This window comes from Narcine bancroftii, chromosome 2 (genome assembly GCF_036971445.1).
Source record: "Narcine bancroftii isolate sNarBan1 chromosome 2, sNarBan1.hap1, whole genome shotgun sequence".
NCBI classification, from domain to species: domain Eukaryota; kingdom Metazoa; phylum Chordata; class Chondrichthyes; order Torpediniformes; family Narcinidae; genus Narcine; species Narcine bancroftii.
In genome coordinates, this window is record NC_091470.1 from 333,598,831 (window position 1) to 333,616,553 (window position 17,723).

Sequence of the window (17,723 nt, forward strand, 5' to 3'; positions counted from 1 at the left end):
TAATTCCTTTCCAGCAACTATCAGGCACTTTTACCTCCCTAAAGGACTGTTTGCATGATTATAATGACAATTTTTCCTTGCAGTGTGGCAAATGTATATATATATATATTTATTTGTATTTATCATTTGTTTTTAATTTAATGCACAGTATTGTAGAAAAAAATTGAAATCCAGATGAAGTAGATTTTCCCATAAATTGTGCACGTATTTTCTCATGCTCTTTTATACATTGTGCATGTATGTTTTGTTGTGTGCGGTTTCTCCCATGCACTTTTATAAATTGTGCGTGTGTTTTATTCCTGCTATGATTTTACCATGCTCTTCTATTAATTGTTATGTTTTAATAAAAGTAATGTTTAATTGCAAACCCTTGTGTCCAAACTTGTCTCTCACAAACCTGGCACTTTCTCAGCACAACCATGACCAGTGCAGGACCAACAGTATGACAGTCGGCATTATTCACCATTGTCACCCTAATTTCAGCCATTTTGGGGGGAAAAAAGTGGCCTAACATGCCCACTAACATGTGAAGAAGGGTATTTTATGTGACACTAGATGCGAACGCTGTTAACATGTCCCACCTCTTTTGCTTGCGGAATGCTGGCTTGCTGTGTAAAAAGAGACACTGACCCAGATAAATGCCCGGCTTTGTTTGTTTCAGTGTAAAGGACCAAAGCCGGCTTAATGATGGGTTTTCCTTACGAAAGTATTGCAGAATTTTGTATGGTATTTTTTAAAAAAAACCATAAAATTCCAGCTGCTATGCTCATTGTTCTGATCAAAGATGAACTGACCACCTTCATAGCCGAGGTGAGGAGTACCCTATCCAAGGTAAACCTATACAAGGCAGCAGGATCAGACAACATTCCTGGTTGGATACCGAAGGACTGCGCAGACCAGTTGACGGAGGTCTTCCATGGACATTTTCAATAACTCACTGCAGCAGTCCATTGTTCCCATAGGGTTCAAGATGTCCACCATTATCCCGGTACCCAAAAAAGGGCAACAATAACAGGCCACAATGACCACTGCCCTGTGGCACTGACCACCATTATGAAATTCTTCGAGTGTCTGGTGATGGATGCATCAAAGCACACTTCCTCGAGACACTGGATCCATTTCAATTTGCCTATAGAAGAAACTGTTCCACAGACATTGCTATAGTCTTGTCGCTTCACTCCATCTTGGCTCACCTGGAACATGATGCCTCGTGTGCCAGGCTGATGTTTATTGACTTCAGCCTCAGCATTTAATACAATCATTCCTCAGAGGATGGTGGAGAAGCTGGGACCAAATACCCCTCACTGTAATTGGATCCTGGATTTCCTAACGAAAAGACCACTGTCTGTTCGGGTCACTTACAGAATATTGGCGCATCTCAAGGCTGTGTTTAGCCCACTCCTGTTAATGCTGCTGACCCATGACGGCATCGCTAGATTCACCTCCAACAGTGTCATCAACTTTGCAGATGATCCAGTAGTAAGTTGGCTTCATCGCACTACAGAGAAGAGGTGGAAAATCTTGAAATGGTACAAGAGTAACAGTCTGAGTCTCAATGTGGACAAGATGAAGGTGATGATTGTGGACTTTAGGAGGACCAGGAGCAACCACCCTCCACTACACATCAATAACTCTGTAGTAGTCCGAGTGGAGAGCACCAAGTTCCTTGGAGTTCACATAACTAGTGACTTATTGTGAACACTCAACATCTCCCCACTTGTCAGGAAGGTGCAATAGTGACTACACTTCTTGAGAAGCATGAAGCAGGCAAGGCTACTGCCCACCATTATGCCAACCTTCTGAGGTAGCTCGTTTGAGAGCATCCTAGCTGACTACATCACAGTGTGGTACGGAGCTGCAAAGAATAGATTGGCGGTCAATCCACAGGACCATAAGAGTGGCAGAGAGAACCACTGGAGTCTCCCTCTTCCTTGTTCTGCATATGTATTATTTGTCTGTATGTGTGTTGTCTGGTTGAATGCCTGTTTTTGCACTGAGGACCAGAGAACGCTGTTTCATATTTTGATGTACAATCATGACCATAAACTTGTCTTGAAGGCCTTCTTCAGTCTACCAGTGTCACCACTTTCAAGGAGTTTTCCACCTGTACTCAATAGTTCTTTTTATTTTTCCTTACTCCACAGTGCTCTCCTTGAGACATTTTTACTTGAGTATTCAGTGAGAAGTTGAGGAGTCTGAGCAGGTCAGGCTACATCCATGGTGAGAAGTGAACAGTCATAGTTTTGAGTCAGGACCTTTTCTCAAGGCGTGCATTTTGATAAAAGGTTCAAGCCAGAAACGCGGGTAATGTATCTTTATCTTTGCTATATAAAGTGCACAGTTTGACCTGCTGAGTTTCTCTAGCATCATGTTTTTACTTCAACCATGGTGTCTGCAGATGTTGATGTTTCTGAGTTCCCTAGCACCCATTTCTTTCTCCACAGTAGAAATAAAAAGATTTTTGTTTTGCCCTGTGACCCCAACAATGAAGACGCTGTTTTACATCCGGTACCGCAACGGATGGCAGTCTCTTCAATCTGAGGCGCCTGCAAGCTCACACCAAGACACAAGAGAAACTTGACTGTGAACTACTCTTTGCAGACGATGCCGCTTTAGTTGCCCATTCAGAGCCAGCTCTTCAGCGCTTGACGTCCTGCTTTGCGGAAACTGCCAAAATGTTTGGCCTGGAAGTCAGCCTGAAGAAAACTGAGGTCCTCCATCAGCCAGCTCCCCACCATGACTACCAGCCCCCCCACATCTCCATCGGGCACACAAAACTCAAAACGGTCAACCAGTTTACCTATCTCGGCTGCACCATTTCATCAGATGCAAGGATCGACAATGAGATAGACAACAGACTCGCCAAGGCAAATAGCGCCTTTGGAAGACTACACAAAAGAGTCTGGAAAAACAACCAACTGAAAAACCTCACAAAGATAAGCGTATACAGAGCCGTTGTCATACCCACACTCCTGTTCGGCTCCGAATCATGGGTCCTCTACCGGCACCACCTACGGCTCCTAGAACGCTTCCACCAGCGTTGTCTCCGCTCCATCCTCAACATCCATTGGAGCGCTTACACCCCTAACGTCGAAGTACTCGAGATGGCAGAGGTCGACAGCATCGAGTCCACGCTGCTGAAGATCCAGCTGCGCTGGATGGGTCACGTCTCCAGAATGGAGGACCATCGCCTTCCCAAGATCGTGTTATATGGCGAGCTCTCCACTGGCCACCGTGACAGAGGTGCACCAAAGAAAAGGTACAAGGACTGCCTAAAGCAATCTCTTGGTGCCTGCCACATTGACCACCGCCAGTGGGCTGATGACGCCTCAAACCGTGCATCTTGGCGCCTCACAGTTTGGCGGGCAGCAACCTCCTTTGAAGAAGACCGCAGAGCCCACCTCACTGACAAAAGGCAAAGGAGGAAAAACCCAACACCCAACCCCAACCAACCAATTTTCCCTTGCAACCGCTGCAATCGTGTCTGCCTGTCCCGCATCGGACTTGTCAGCCACAAACGAGCCTGCAGCTGACGTGGACTTTTTACCCCCTCCATAAATCTTCGTCCGCAAAGCCAAGCCAAAGAAGAAAGATAAAGTGCACAGTTTGACCTGCTGAGTTTCTCTAGCATCATGTTTTTACTTCAACCATGGTGTCTGCAGATGTTGATGTTTCTGAGTTCCCTAGCACCCATTTCTTTCTCCACAGTAGAAATAAAAAGATTTTTGTTTTGCCCTGTGACAGCACTTTCCCAGTTCCCTCTGTTCTACCGCACTCCTCAGTGCCCGCCCGTTCACCGTCTTTTCATGGTTTGTCCTTCAAAACGCAACACCTCACAGTTGTTCATGTTAAATTCCATCTGCTGTTTATTCCAGCTGGTCCAGATCCCTCTGCAAGCTTTGAAAACCTTCCTTGCTGTCCACAACGCTTCTGATCTGAGTATTGTCTGCAAACTTGCTGATCCAATCACCACATTGTTGTCCAGATTGTGGATCTAGATGACAAACTATGCTGGTCCCAGCACCGATCCCTGCAGCACACCACTAGTCACAGGCCTCCAGTCTGAGAAGCTATTGTCCACGGCCACTCACTGGCTTCTCCCACACAGCCAATGTTTTTGAATATTTAATATGAGATTTCACATTCAAAGTACAGAGTACCTATGGATAGATGTTAAAATTCTCAAAGATTCACTACACTTAAAATCACCAATGCCTGAAGAGGGCGCACAAAATCAGTGAACTGGTGCGGACTTGAAAGGCCAACATGGCCTGTTTCCGCTCCGTAAATGGTTATATGGTTATATGGATCTTGTCCATCTCTTATGCTGCCTCACATGGACAACCCTGCTGATCCATAAGAGGTCATATTCTCTCACTAGTTACTCTTTTGCCCTTAATATGCTTTTCGAATCTTGTGTCCCCCTCCCCCCCCCCCCCCCCCCCCCCCACCCTTTTCCCCTTATTATTTCTCTTTTGGTTGCATTTTCACATCCTCTATATTATAGAGTTTCAAATTCCAGCTGCCTATAATTGACTAGATTCTTTTTCTTGACCTGAGACCCAATATCTCTTGTCAGCCAGGGTTCCCTAATCCTGCCAGCCACACCCTTCATTCCAAAGGGAGATGGAGAAGTTTGATAGTGGAGAGTTGGTGGGAGAAGGTGGAATGTCAGTTGGTGTAGATGGAAGAGATGGTAGGGGTGGTATATTGGGGAGGGGAGACTGTGGGGAATGGGATAGGGTGGTCTGTGGAGAGGGGAATCAATCCCTGACAGCAGTGATTGTACCACTCCATTGTCCTGTGTTACTTTATCTCTTATTTCAGGTACCTTTTTTAACTACATGCAGGAAACTCGCTCATGGCACCAGTTGGACGATGGCAGAAAGGGAGGGATCTCACCTGGTACACAAAGGAAAAAAAGGCCGAGGGAACACTATCCCGTGCTGAGGAATTAATGTCTGTTCGAAGAGCTGAACAGGAAGCCCTAATGATGGCTCTGTGAGTTGAGAAATTGCACATTCTCTTTGCCTTATCTCCCTCCTACTCTTGAAGGCTTGAGATGTTTTTGTCCTGCAAACTATACAGTTTATTTATTTCCTCCACCTCCCAACCCCATGCTTAGATACTTGTGGGTTCGCCACAAATCAAGAAAGGAATGCAAAATGCTTGTGGTCCTTGTGTAGAGCTTAATGTTGAGCAGACTGAGTCACTTCATAAAGAGCCATTAGAATTTATATTTTATCTTTTTCACAGGAATGCAATTAATGTGATGTATTAAATATTTTGGGATAAAAGAGGTTGCTTTGAAGGAGGAGCAGAGGAGAAACAGATACAGTAATATATGGCAAGAGAACTGTACACCTTTATTCTGCTTTTAATTTTTCCAATCAATCGCAATAAATTTAAATTTCAAGTTCATACGTTTCATGGATGATTTGTTTAACTATTCATATTTACTGTTGTTAAGTGCATCCAGATCCCCAAGTGGAAACTTGTCCATTATATTAACGAATAGCCAGAACGATGCTTGTTGACTGGATGAGGAAATGAAAGGTTGAAAGAGCAAGTTTGCAGATGACACAAAAATGAGTAGTGGTGTGGGTAGTCTGGATGGTGCAAAGGTTGCAAATGGACAGTAATAAGGTGGAGAGCTGGGCTAAGAAGTGACACATGAATTTAACCCAGAATAATGTGAAGAGCTTGATTGTGGTAGGACAAATTTGAAGGCAGAATAAAAAGTTAATTGGAGGACTCTGAGTAGTGTGAACGAACTGAGAGATCTTAGGGTCCATATCCATAGAAAACCCAAAGCTACTGCACAAGTTGGTAGTTTTGGTAAGAAGGCATATGGTATGTGAGCCTTTATTAACTGTGGGACCAAGTTCAAAAACAATTGGGTAATGCTACAGGTATACAAGGCCTTGGTTAGACACCACTTAGAATATTGTATTAATTTCTGGTCACTTCATTACAGGAAAGATGTAGTTGCTGTTGAGAGGATGCAGAGGAGATTTACAAGAATGCCTGGATTGGAGAGCATGCCTTGTTCAGTTAGGTTGAGTTAACTTGGTCTTTTCTCCTTGGCCCTATGGAGGATGGGGGGTAATCTGTCAGGTGTATAAAATGATGAGAAGCATTGACAGGTGTCTGTGGATGGTCAGGGGCTTTTTCCCTAGGCTGAAATGGCTAACACTAGGAGGCATTGTTTTAAGGTGTTTAAGAGTAAGTACAGGGGGATGTAAGAGGCAAGTTTTTCCACACAGTGAATGGTGCATGGAATGCGCTGCCGGCAACAGTGGTGGAGGCAGCTATAATAGGATCTTTTAAGAGACTATTGCAGTGGTTTTCAAAAATTTTTTCCCACTCACATACCACTTTAAGTAATCCCTATTTCATAGGTGTTCTGTGATTAGTAAAGGATTACTTAAGGTGGTATGTGAGTGGAAAGAAAAAGTTTGAAAACCATTGGACTATTGCGTATATGGAACTGAGACAATAGAGCGACACGGTTGGCATAGCCTTTTCAGCGCCAGTGATCTGGACTAGACCTGGATTCAAATCCTGCGCTGTCTGTAAGGAGTTTGTGTGTTCTCCTTGTGTCTGCGTGGGTTTTCTCTGGGGGCTCCGGTTTCCTCCCACCCTTCAAAAAAGTATCAGGGTGTAGGTTAATGGGTTGTAATTTGGGTGACTCGTAGGGCCAAACTGGCCTGTTACTGTGCCATATGTCTAATTTAATTTATTTTTAAAAATGGAGAGTTGTGCAGTAGGGAGATTCTAGGTAGTTGTTAGAATGGGTTGTTAGGTTGACATGACACAGAACTGAAGAGCCTGACTGTGCTGTAGATTTCCATGTTCCATGACAGTTCTGATATAACTTGTTTTTACAATCTTACCAAGGTGCTTGATTTCACTGGGAGCCCTCAAAAGCTACTCTGCAGGCATTTTAAGGATAATGTTCTTGTAATTTGAATCTACTTTGTGAATGAACCAGATGTGAAACTAGATCTGACTGTAATTTTACATGATCATTGATTTTAACAGAATCTTATTCAAATAATATTAAATAAAATCTAAGAATACTAGTCAGGCAGCATTGGTACAATCAAAAAATCTGGATTATGAAAATCAGGTGTTCTTTAGATTGCTTATTAGGACATAAAGAGGATATTTCAGCCATTTGGGTCCAGTTGGGGTTTCCACAGATGAATCCCAATGCAGTAAAATCCCTGTTATCTGGAATTCAAGCAACTGGCAAAAAAAATCGCAGAAAATAAATGGGTAAAAAATACAGAATTTTAAATTGGCAGCCTCGCCGTTAATTCTCCATTCACGTAGCACACAATCTCAATCAACCAGGAAATTCACTTATTCAGCATCTACCAATCCCACTACGTACCAAATACCAGGGATTTTATAGTAGTCTTGTTCACCCTACAACTCTGCAAAATTCTCTCTTGAACATTCCTCTTAATTATCTTCCCATATACCTACACAGTTAACCTACTGGCATATCTTTGCAATGTGGCAGGAAACTGGAGGATTTGGCAGAAGCTTGCACAAACACAGGGAAAACATACAAACTCCATGTAGACAATAATATGAGGTTGGGGGTTGAACTGTTGAATGTTTCGCCTTTAATTTTGCTAATTTAGTTTTTAGGATACTAATTGCCCTTCCAACAATTCCAGCTGATTGTGGATGATGAGAGCAATGGAATTGCTGTTTAATTTTCAATGCTTCGCACAATTCTGCCTTTAGGTTTGGTGCAAAATGGAGTCCATTATCTGGCCTGATTGTTTGTGTAACCCCAAATCTAGGAATCATCTCAGTCATTAACAGTTTTACCATCTTTGTGGTGGAATAGTTAGTAGCAAGAAAAGCTTCTATCCGTTTGCTAAAAACATCTACAATAACCAGGCAATGCTGATAACAGTGTACACGAGGCATTTCAAGAAAAATGAGCTGGATACAAGCAAAGGGTCTACTTAGCAAGGGGTCGTTCCTTCGGGGCATCTGGTTCCTTTCCCAATGCCAGGTTTTTGACAGATCTTGCATCTTTCAATTTTTTCCTTGGGTGGTTGCATTCCAATCTGGATACCATCACGAAAGCACTAAGGTCTCAACCATTCTTTCCTTGCCAAGGTGGGTACAGGAATCAAATAATTAATTAACAAGAGTAGCAGAGTATCAAGGATGCAGTGCTGTCCGGCAGGTGTGAGTCACAAGTCATGTGACTTGGAAAATGTGCATCACATTGCTTTCCAAAGTTGGGGTGTTGTTGCGCAGAGGCAACCCTCTGCATTTATCTGATTCAGACACTTTGTAGCCTCATCCTAAGGTGATTGTGGCCTCAAGTCATCATGAGGGGAAATGTGGGGAGCTGGGGGGGGGGGGGGGGTAAATTCATCCCTGTGACCATTCCTCCTCTTCTGAATCATTATCATTGAAAAACATTGGCAAGCCAGCACTGCTTGGAGGATCCTTGTACCGATCAATTTGACTGATTTCTCAGCAAAACCCTTAACTTTAGAGTGAAACCACCTTGGCTTCTGTTTCTCTATCTTGCTATTTCACTTTCAGTCCACACACTCGCATTCCTATTTTAGTGTCACCCATTCTTTACTGCTCCCACCTTTTGTTACATTCCTCAATCTCGTGTCTATGTGCATTTCTCCACCCCCACCGCCGCCTTACCCCCGGGCTAGCTAGCTTAGATTTTGTATTTTGTTTCATGGCTTATTTTTCCATTTTTCAATTTCCAATTTCCATTTAGCTTCTGAGCTCTCTCACAATTCTCTACCTTCTCTCTGCAAGGTCCACATGGAGACTCCAGATTTCTTGTCTGGTTGGTACAGCTCTCTGAAAGCTTTCTCATTAGTTGGGTCACCCTAACACATGCACTGTAAAGGCAAATCCCACATAGTTCCATTATATATTCATGGGAACTCTGACCCAAAGAAACAAAGGGGGCCTCTAACCCCAACCCTTTAGAAGGGGGCCTCTAACTTCTGTTTAACAAGAGCGTGGGGGCTGTAATTCTTAAAAATTAAAAAAAAAACAAACAGGGCCTCTAACCTCCCTTTATTTCTTACCAAAATTACAACACATTTTAATTTGAAAAGGGTCCCATTAACATCCAGTTGTTTCGCCAAGAAATGAGGGATAGCACTTTAGTGGGGACAAGGAGAAAGAGCAAGGTTAAATTTTGCCTTGTGGCACCGTAACTGTCTTATGTCCCGGACAGAGTGGGACCCCTTTATCAATCTCCCGATGATCTGACGGTGTCTACTGGGATGCTGCTCGCAGCATCAAATGTTGAATCAGATCTTTGTTCATTCCCTTTTTTTTTGCTGCTGGAATACCCACTTAGCAACTGAGTTCAAATGTTGCAGTTGAGAGTAGGAGACCAAACAACTGTTCTGGACTTCACACTTGTGTGTCCCAAAGGTATCAAGACATTATTTATGTATTTTTACACAGCTGCTGCATTCCGGGAAATTATTCCCAAATTTCCAGAACATAGTCTGTGTAAAAATAAAAAGGAAAAAAAAAAAATCAGAATGAAAATGAGGGACTCATTCCTATTCTGAAATTTTACCTCTCAGACCCGTAGTAAATCTTCCAATTACCTGCAGAAACAACAGCCTCTTTACTTGCCACACTTCCAGTATTCAGTGTAAACTCGCGTAAGGAAACTGAGATTTCGAATTTTGGTCATTCTTGTGTGAATGGCCACTCTGGAAAATAGGAAAACATTTTTGAACGAAAAAAAAAATGCAAATTCTATGTAAAAATAAATATAATTTATACACAGTGACAACAAGTGTGTAGCTGGTCTGGCACATTCTCTTTAGCAGTTAGCAATATGTCAAGTTGTTATTTCTAGCAGTACATCAAGTTTGGATCTTGAAACCACATCCTGGGGTGTCAAAACAATACTTCTGAGCATAGCTCAACCCCTAACCTCACATTTTACAATTTAACAGTACTGGAGGTCAAGATTTAATCTGGATCTCCAGAGAGGATCAGTAGTGGCACCATTTTATGGAATAAATTTGTATTGGAGTGGTTTTCTTGGTATTCAACAATAGTTTAAGATCATTTTTCATAATTGTATTCATGTTTGCTTTCATACCTGAGGAGGGATATATTGCCTTGAAGTTGTTGCTTTGCAGATTTATGATATTTTCAGTTACGAGGGGTTTCTGACGTGAAAAATTTGTGAGGAGTTTGACGCTTACCTGATTTTCAAAATTGTAAGAATGTTCAAATAGGATTAGATGGTCAATATTGCAGGCACCAGGATAATAATCCCTCTTGTGTTCACTGGTCTCCCCACTCAGATGTTCTGTGTCTCTATAAACTGCCACTTTTGGTTGGCTCATTCTTTCATTATACTGTGTCTATTTCTAGCTCCCAGTGGGATCGGTGGCTTGTTTCTTCTCCTTTGGTACTTATTGTGCCCTTTCATTTGTTGTGGGGTGTGTTTTCCTCTCTGCCTAGTGAGAGGCACTCTATTTGGGTTAGGGTCTATTGTGAGGTTTTAGAGGGTAGGGTTGGGTGTGGGGTTCTGGTTTGGGGGGTGGTGAGGTTCTAGTTAGTTGGGGAATTCAGGTTTGGGTTGATGGGGGGGGTTAGAGTATGGGTTTGGGATGAGGTTAGGGTTAGTTGGGGAGTTCAGATTTGGAGGTTATGGTTTGGGTTGGGAGGGGTTGGTGTTGAGGTGGGGGTATGGGGTGAGGTTAGGCTTAATTGGGGAGTTGAGGTTTGGGTTTGTTGGGAGGTTTGGGTTGGGTGGGGTTTATGTTGAGATGGGGTTTTGGGGTGAGGTTGGGGTTGAATTTGGGGGTCAAAAGTGAGGGATTCAGGTTGGGTTAGTCGGGGGTTGGGGTTAGGTTTGGGCTACTGAATGTCTCAGATGGTGTTGTTGCCTTGTTGGCAATCCTTACTATGAAAGGAATTTTTGGAGGAGATGCTAAGGAGCTATTTCTTGTTTGGAATGGTTGGTTGTTTAGCACTGAGGAAGAGAATTAATTTTTTCAGAGGATTGTTAAGTCACTGGAATTCTCTTCCTCAAAGGCTCAAGTTGCTTAGTTGAGTGTAATATTTGCGTGTACAGGATTAGTGGAAATGGTGATCAGATGGAAAAGAAAATGAGGCACAGGATCAGCTTTGAAAGTTTTGGCATTTTCTTCATCCTATGTTCATGTTCTCCTTCTTCAATATCTAACGAGTGATGTACCCAACCTGATGGGCCAGCAGAGAAGTTGCTTTATTCAGTTCGCAACCTGCTCTACAGTTTGTATTGGGAATTAATTGAGAAATGTTGAGGGGAATTTGCTCTGTGCACATTGGATGAAATAATGAAGGGAGTTCTTGTGTATCAAATTCATATTTATCCTGCCCTGATAATTTGAGCTGGAAAACCGAGAAAGTATATTTCACAAACCTTCGTGGCAGGTATTATGTGTCAAAATATTAAATTACTCTTATAAATTAGTTTTTTTTTCCTCTCTCTCTTAGAGGGTACAAGAATCCTAAAAGGAAACCTACTGGAGTAACCAAGGAGGTAAGGAATATTAGACAATAGACAGTAGGCTAATTGGCCTGTCGAGGCTGCACCTCCATTTTTCAGATCATGGCTGATCATTCTCTGTCACTATCCATTCCCTTATCCCCATAGCCCTTAACTACCCTGTCCACAAGAGCCTTATCTAACTCCCTTTTGAACATATCCAGCAAATCTGCCCCTACCACCCTCTGCGGCAAAGCATTCCACAAATCTACACTTCACTGGGTAAAAATTTTTTTCCTCATCTCCGTCCTAAAGGGCCTTCCCTATATTCTTAAACTATGCCCTCTTGTCCTAGTCTCTCTCAACATTGGGAACATGTAATCCAAATTCACCCTGTCTAGCCCCTTGATATACCTCAATCACATCTCCCCTCAACCTTCTAAACTCCATCTCATGTAAGCCCAGTCTTTATAACCTTTCAGTGTATGTCTATCCTGCCATCCTGGGAGGATTCCAGGTGAGGCCTCACCAGGGCCCTGTACAACTGCAGGAGGGCATGTCTGCTCTTGTACTCCAATCCCCTCTTTATGAAAGCCAACATGCCATTTGCTCTCTTCATAGCTTGCTGAACCTGCATGCTAGCTTTTAATGACTGGTGTACGTGTACACCCAGATCCCTTTGCAATACCCCACTCCCTAGCTTGACTCCATTTAAATAATACTCTGCTCTCTTATTACTGCCTCCAAAATGGATAACCTCAAATTGAACTTCATCTTCCATTTTTACCGGTCTGTAATTTTCTGCTTTCTCTCTCCCTCCCTTCTTAAAAAGCGGCATTACATCAGCCACTCTCTAATTCACAGGCACGTCCCCCAAATCTATGGAACTTTAGAAAATGTTGACCACTGCCTCCACAATTTCCAGAGCAACCTCTTTGAGCACCCTGGGATACAGCCCATCAGACCCTAGGGACTTAACAGCCCTCAGTCCTAACAATTTACCCACAACCACCTGCATCTGGTTCTGGATATCCATCAGATTCCCCATTTCCTTAGGAAATTTCACCAAGTCCCTAGATACTGCATGACCTCTACCCCCTATCTGACCATAACCTGTATCCTCTTTGGTGAAAACAGATGCAAAGTCTCTGTTAAATTCTTCAGCCATCTGCTTGTTTCCAGTAATAATTTCACCCTTCTCTGTTTTTAAGGGCCCAATTTTGGTCCTAACCAATTTCTTCCTCTTAACATAACTAAAGAAGCTTTTGCTATCCCCTTTTATATTACTTACCAATTTACTCTCGTACTCCATTTTCCCCTCCTGTATGACTTTCTTAGTTTCCCTCTGTTATTTTTGAAGGTTTCCCAATCCTCTCACCTTCCACTCTGCTTTGCTATCTTATACTTACTGCCTTTGGACTTGATACCACATTTGATTTCGTTTGTCAGCCACGGCTGCCATTTGCTCCCCTTAGAGCCTTTCCTTCTCTTTGGAATGAATTTGTCCTGAATCCTGTGAAAAATGCCTAGAAATACCTGCCATTTTTGCCCAGTTGTCCTCCCAGCTTGGGTATCCTTCCATTTTATTTTGGCGAGCTCCTTCCTCATGGCTGTATAATCCCCTTTATTCAACTGTAGCACTGATGTTTCTGACATCCTTTCCTTCTCCCTTTCCATTTGCAGATTTAAAGTAACCATACTATGGTCACTATTACCTAATGGCACCCCTACCTCAAGGTCCCTTATTAACTCCACATCATTACACAGTACCAAGTCCAGAATCTACTTCTACCTGGTTGATTCCATCTCTAGCTGCTCCAAGAATGTATCTCAGACACATTCTACAAACTCTCTCTCTTGCCTTCCCGCACGCCCTTGATTTTCCCAGTCCACCTGCATGTTGAAGTCTTCCATAACTACTGTATCACTACCACTCTGACACGCCACTCTTAATTCTTGATCTATACTGCTTCCTATATCTGAGCCACTGTTCCGAGGCCTGTATATGACCCCCATTATGGTCCTCTTGCCATTGCAATTTCTCAACTCGATCCAAATAGACTCTACTCCACCTGCTTCAATGTCTTTCCTTTCCAGTGCCTGAATTTCATTCTTCACCAACAGAGCCAACCCATCTCCTCTTCCTAACTTTCTGTCCTTTCGATAGGACGTGTACCCTGGAACATTAACCATATAACCATATAATATAAAACCATAAAACAATTACAGCACGGAAACAGGCCAATTTGGCCCTTCTAGTCCACAATGATCCAAGTACCCCCTCTAATCCACCTACCAGCACTCTGCCCATATCCCTCCATCCCCCTCCCATCCATATTCTCATCCAACTCTTTCTTAAATGACAAAATTGACCCTGCCTCCACCACCTTTCCCGGAAGCCCATTCCACACAGTAACCACTCTCTGAGTAAAGAAGTTCCCCCTCATATTACTCCTAAACCTCTGCCCATCAACTCTCAACCCATGACCTCTCCTACTCTCAATGGGAAAAGCCTTTCCATATCAACTCTCTCTATCCCTCTCATTATCTTAAACACCTCTATCAAATCCCCTCTCGGCCTTCTACGTTCCAAGGAATAAAGACCTAATTTGCTCAATCTCTCCTTGTATTCCAGATGCTGAAACCCAGGCAACATTTTTGTAAATCTTCTCTGCACTCTCTCTATCTTGTCAATATCCTTCCTATAAACCGGTGACCAGAACTGCACACAGTACTCTAAATTTGGCCTCACCAATGCCTTGTACAGTTTCATCATTACTTCCTAACTTCTATATTCTATGCACTGATTTATATAGGCAAGCATACTAAAGGCCTTCTTCACCACATTAATTTCCCAATCCTGTCCGTCCTGCAGCCATGTCTCCGTTACTCCTAGAACATCATACCCTCCAATGTCCATTTGTGCCTCTCATCCATTTTATTCCTTATACTTTGTTCATTCATATATAATACCTTGAGACTGTTCCTCCCTGCTCTCTTACCTTGATACCTGACACACCTGCCAATACTTTATTATCCCTTTTTGTTCTCTCTGCCCTTCTGATTTTACAGTCTATCGGAACCACCCCTATATTCTCCTTCCTATCCGTTTCCCTATCAATCTGGTTCCCTCCCCCCTGCCAAATTAATTTAAACCATACCCAACAGCATTATTAAACCTTACTGCCGGTATATTGGCCCCCTTTGTATTCAGGTGTAACCCATCCCTCCTGTAGAGGCCTTGTCTCTCCCAGAAGAGATCCCAATGGTCTATGAACCTGAAATCTTGCACTCTGCACCGTTCCTTCAACCACACATTTAACTGACTGATTTTTTTTATTTTTGCCCCTACCTGCACACAGCACAGGTAGCAACCCCGAGATTACAACCCTGGAGGTCCTGCTTCTTAACCTCCGTCTTAGCTCACGGTAGTCCCTCTTCAGATTCTCCTCTCTCATTTTATCTACATTATTGGTACCCATGTGTATCAAGACATCTGACTGCTCACCTTCTCCTCCCAGAATACTTTGAACCCTATCCAAGATATCCTGCACCTGGGGTCCTGGGAGGCCACACACCATGCGGGAATACCTGTCAGGTTCACAGAACCTTCTGTCTGTTCCCCTGACGATGGAGTCCCCAATGACCACCTTGTCCCTCTTCCTTTCTGCACCACCGGCTCACTTGGCCCAACCTCTGACTGGTCATCTTCCCCAACATCATCTAGTACAATATATTTGTTGCTAAGAGGAGTAGCCACTAGGGCGCTCTCCAATGACTGAGCAACTTTCCTCCAACCCCTGACAGTAGTCCACTTACCAGACCCCCCCCTCCCCCGAATGTCATGTCAATAAATTCCACACTCTCCCTGATGAGTCGCAGATCAAAGCAACATTTTCATTATAGCCACAAAGCGATCCTATTTATACCTCACACTAATGTTTTATTTTATAAAAAAGTGTAGTGTAACTGTTTGTATGAGAGTTGCCCTGCATTCAGCACACTGTGTGTTACTGTTGTCAAATGTTCTATCAAACTTCTGCAGGTGTACTGTGAAAGTATATTAACTGGTTCCATCATGGCCTGATTTGGTAATTTGAGGGCCCAGGAATATAAAGACAGTAGAAAGTAGCAAGTTCATCATAGGGCTCCTACCTCCTATCATTGTTACCTTTGGGGGAAACATGTGAAGAAGCCTGACATCATGTCGTTTTTTCAACAGCTATCAGGCTGTGGAATCTCTCCTTATAATCCTAATTATAAACTACTCTGGCACTACAAAAGGACATGTCTGCACTATTGAAACACCACTTTTTTATTTTGTGCACTAATTCTAACTGAATATTTATTGTATATTATTATCTCTTCATATTAGGATAATTTAATGCATACCATTGGAGTTTTGTCTTAATTAAAGTACACGTTCAGCTGTCGCACAGAACCAGGCCTTTCGGCCCATCCAATCTACGCCAAACTATTATTCTCCCTAGTTGCATTGACCTGCACCTGGAGAATAACCCTAACCGCCCATATCCCTTGCATCCATGTACCAGTAAGTAAGATTTTTGGTGTATTTATTGGTTGTCCTTCAGTTTGAAGAAGACACGTTGTGCAGATCACCTGTGGACATGAAGGTGACTCTGCAGTCCCAGTTTGGAAGTGCAGAGTCTAGCACAATGGGGGCACTGGAAGTCTGTTTTTGTAATAGCTGTGGTTACTACTTTGTGACACTGTTCACAGTTTTCCATCAGTTTTTGGCAACGCCTGTCTTCAAAACTGGTGTAGGCTTCATAGCACAGGGCTCACCAATGGGATCTGCCAGTAGCTGGAACTTCTAGTTCTTCTGGCAGGATCTCATTGTAATGTAGGGTTTCCTTCACAGTTTCTTTATAGCGCTTGTGTGGATGACCTTGAAGTCTCCTTCCGGTTTTCAGATCACTATAGAGCAGCTGGTGAGGCATTTGGTGGTCGTCCATTCTGATAACATGTTCCACCTGGGCCCAGGGCCCTGATGATCAGGGACTCAATGCTGAACAACTTTGCGCAACCCGAGACCTCCAGGTTGGAGACGTGGTCTTGCCAATGGATGCCAAAGATGGAACGGATGGCACGCATGTGGGAGAGAAGGGATGACCACAGCTGTCTAGACTTTCAGCTTTGTGGAGATGCGGATGTTGTGTTCAGCACTCTGGTACGCAGCTTCCCCAGGGCTTGGCTGATTTTACTGATCCTGGAGTCGATTTCTTTGTTCATAGACCTATCACTCGAGATGATGCTCCCCAAGTATTTGAAGCTGTTTACATTTGTCAGCTGGGTGTTATCAACAGTGATTTTTGGCGATGAATGAAAAGATATGAAGAGATTTTTACATTGTTGATTCCCCAAACTTTGGGGGTAACTGAATTTCAAGGAGATACTGAATTTGAAAGAGCTCATCGAGCATTATGACCTAAGCCACAGCCGGATCAGCTGTTCGATTCTGGTCAAGTTGCTTCATTATGAAGAGAGGAAGATCTCTGAGCTGGCTGAGAAGCAAGTGAAGGAGAGCCAATCGCCATTGATTTATAATGATAAAATTTTCTTTTACCCTGATAAAAGTTTTGATTTGTTGAAAAACAAAGAAAAGAATTTAACGCTGTTAAAAATGTGCTATGGAATAAAGGTTACACTTTTGTTTTAAGGTACCCAGCAGTGTTAAAAGTTTTTGTTCCTAAGGGTAAAAATAATTTTTTTTACGGAACCCAATGAAACAAAAGTGTTTGCAGATTCATTGCCTGAGAAAATGAGACGAGAACTGAGAGATATTTGAAGAGAGAGGAAGTGGAAAGATTGCAGTTGGGGATGTATAATAAAAGATTATAAGTTTTAGGAGGAGAGAGAATATTAGAGAGGACAGTTTTTACCCTATAGATCTGTTTTAAAAAAAAATGATCATTATAAGTTTGAGTAGATTTGAATCATAAGTGATAGTATATTTTGGGGGAGTTAGGTGAGAGTATGAGCCTGGCCTCTGTGGAATCTAGTGGATGGGTGTGGTTTTTGATCACAACTCCTATAGATCAGGAGTATAAAGATGCACTGTTAATAACATATGCCTTGGTGGGGGGGGGGGGGGCGCGCACGTAGGGTTTCTGTTCTTTTCTTTGTTTCCTTTCTTTTTTTCTCTTTAATACACCTAAATTTAATAAATGTATTATGAAATATT

General features: G+C 42.8%; 1 protein-coding gene across 2 annotated transcripts in view; it reads left to right on the top strand.

Annotated features, from left to right (window-relative positions):
* c2h1orf35 (chromosome 2 C1orf35 homolog) overlaps positions 1-17,723 on the top strand; it is a 36,684-nt gene that overhangs the window by 4,910 nt on the left and 14,051 nt on the right. For both annotated transcript variants that reach the window (XM_069922133.1, XM_069922134.1), the window contains exons 2-3: positions 4,828-5,001; positions 11,527-11,572. In XM_069922133.1, the coding sequence (XP_069778234.1) occupies positions 4,862-5,001; positions 11,527-11,572 (186 nt within the window). In that variant the 5' untranslated portion in view covers positions 4,828-4,861. The remainder of the gene's footprint in view (positions 1-4,827; positions 5,002-11,526; positions 11,573-17,723) is intronic.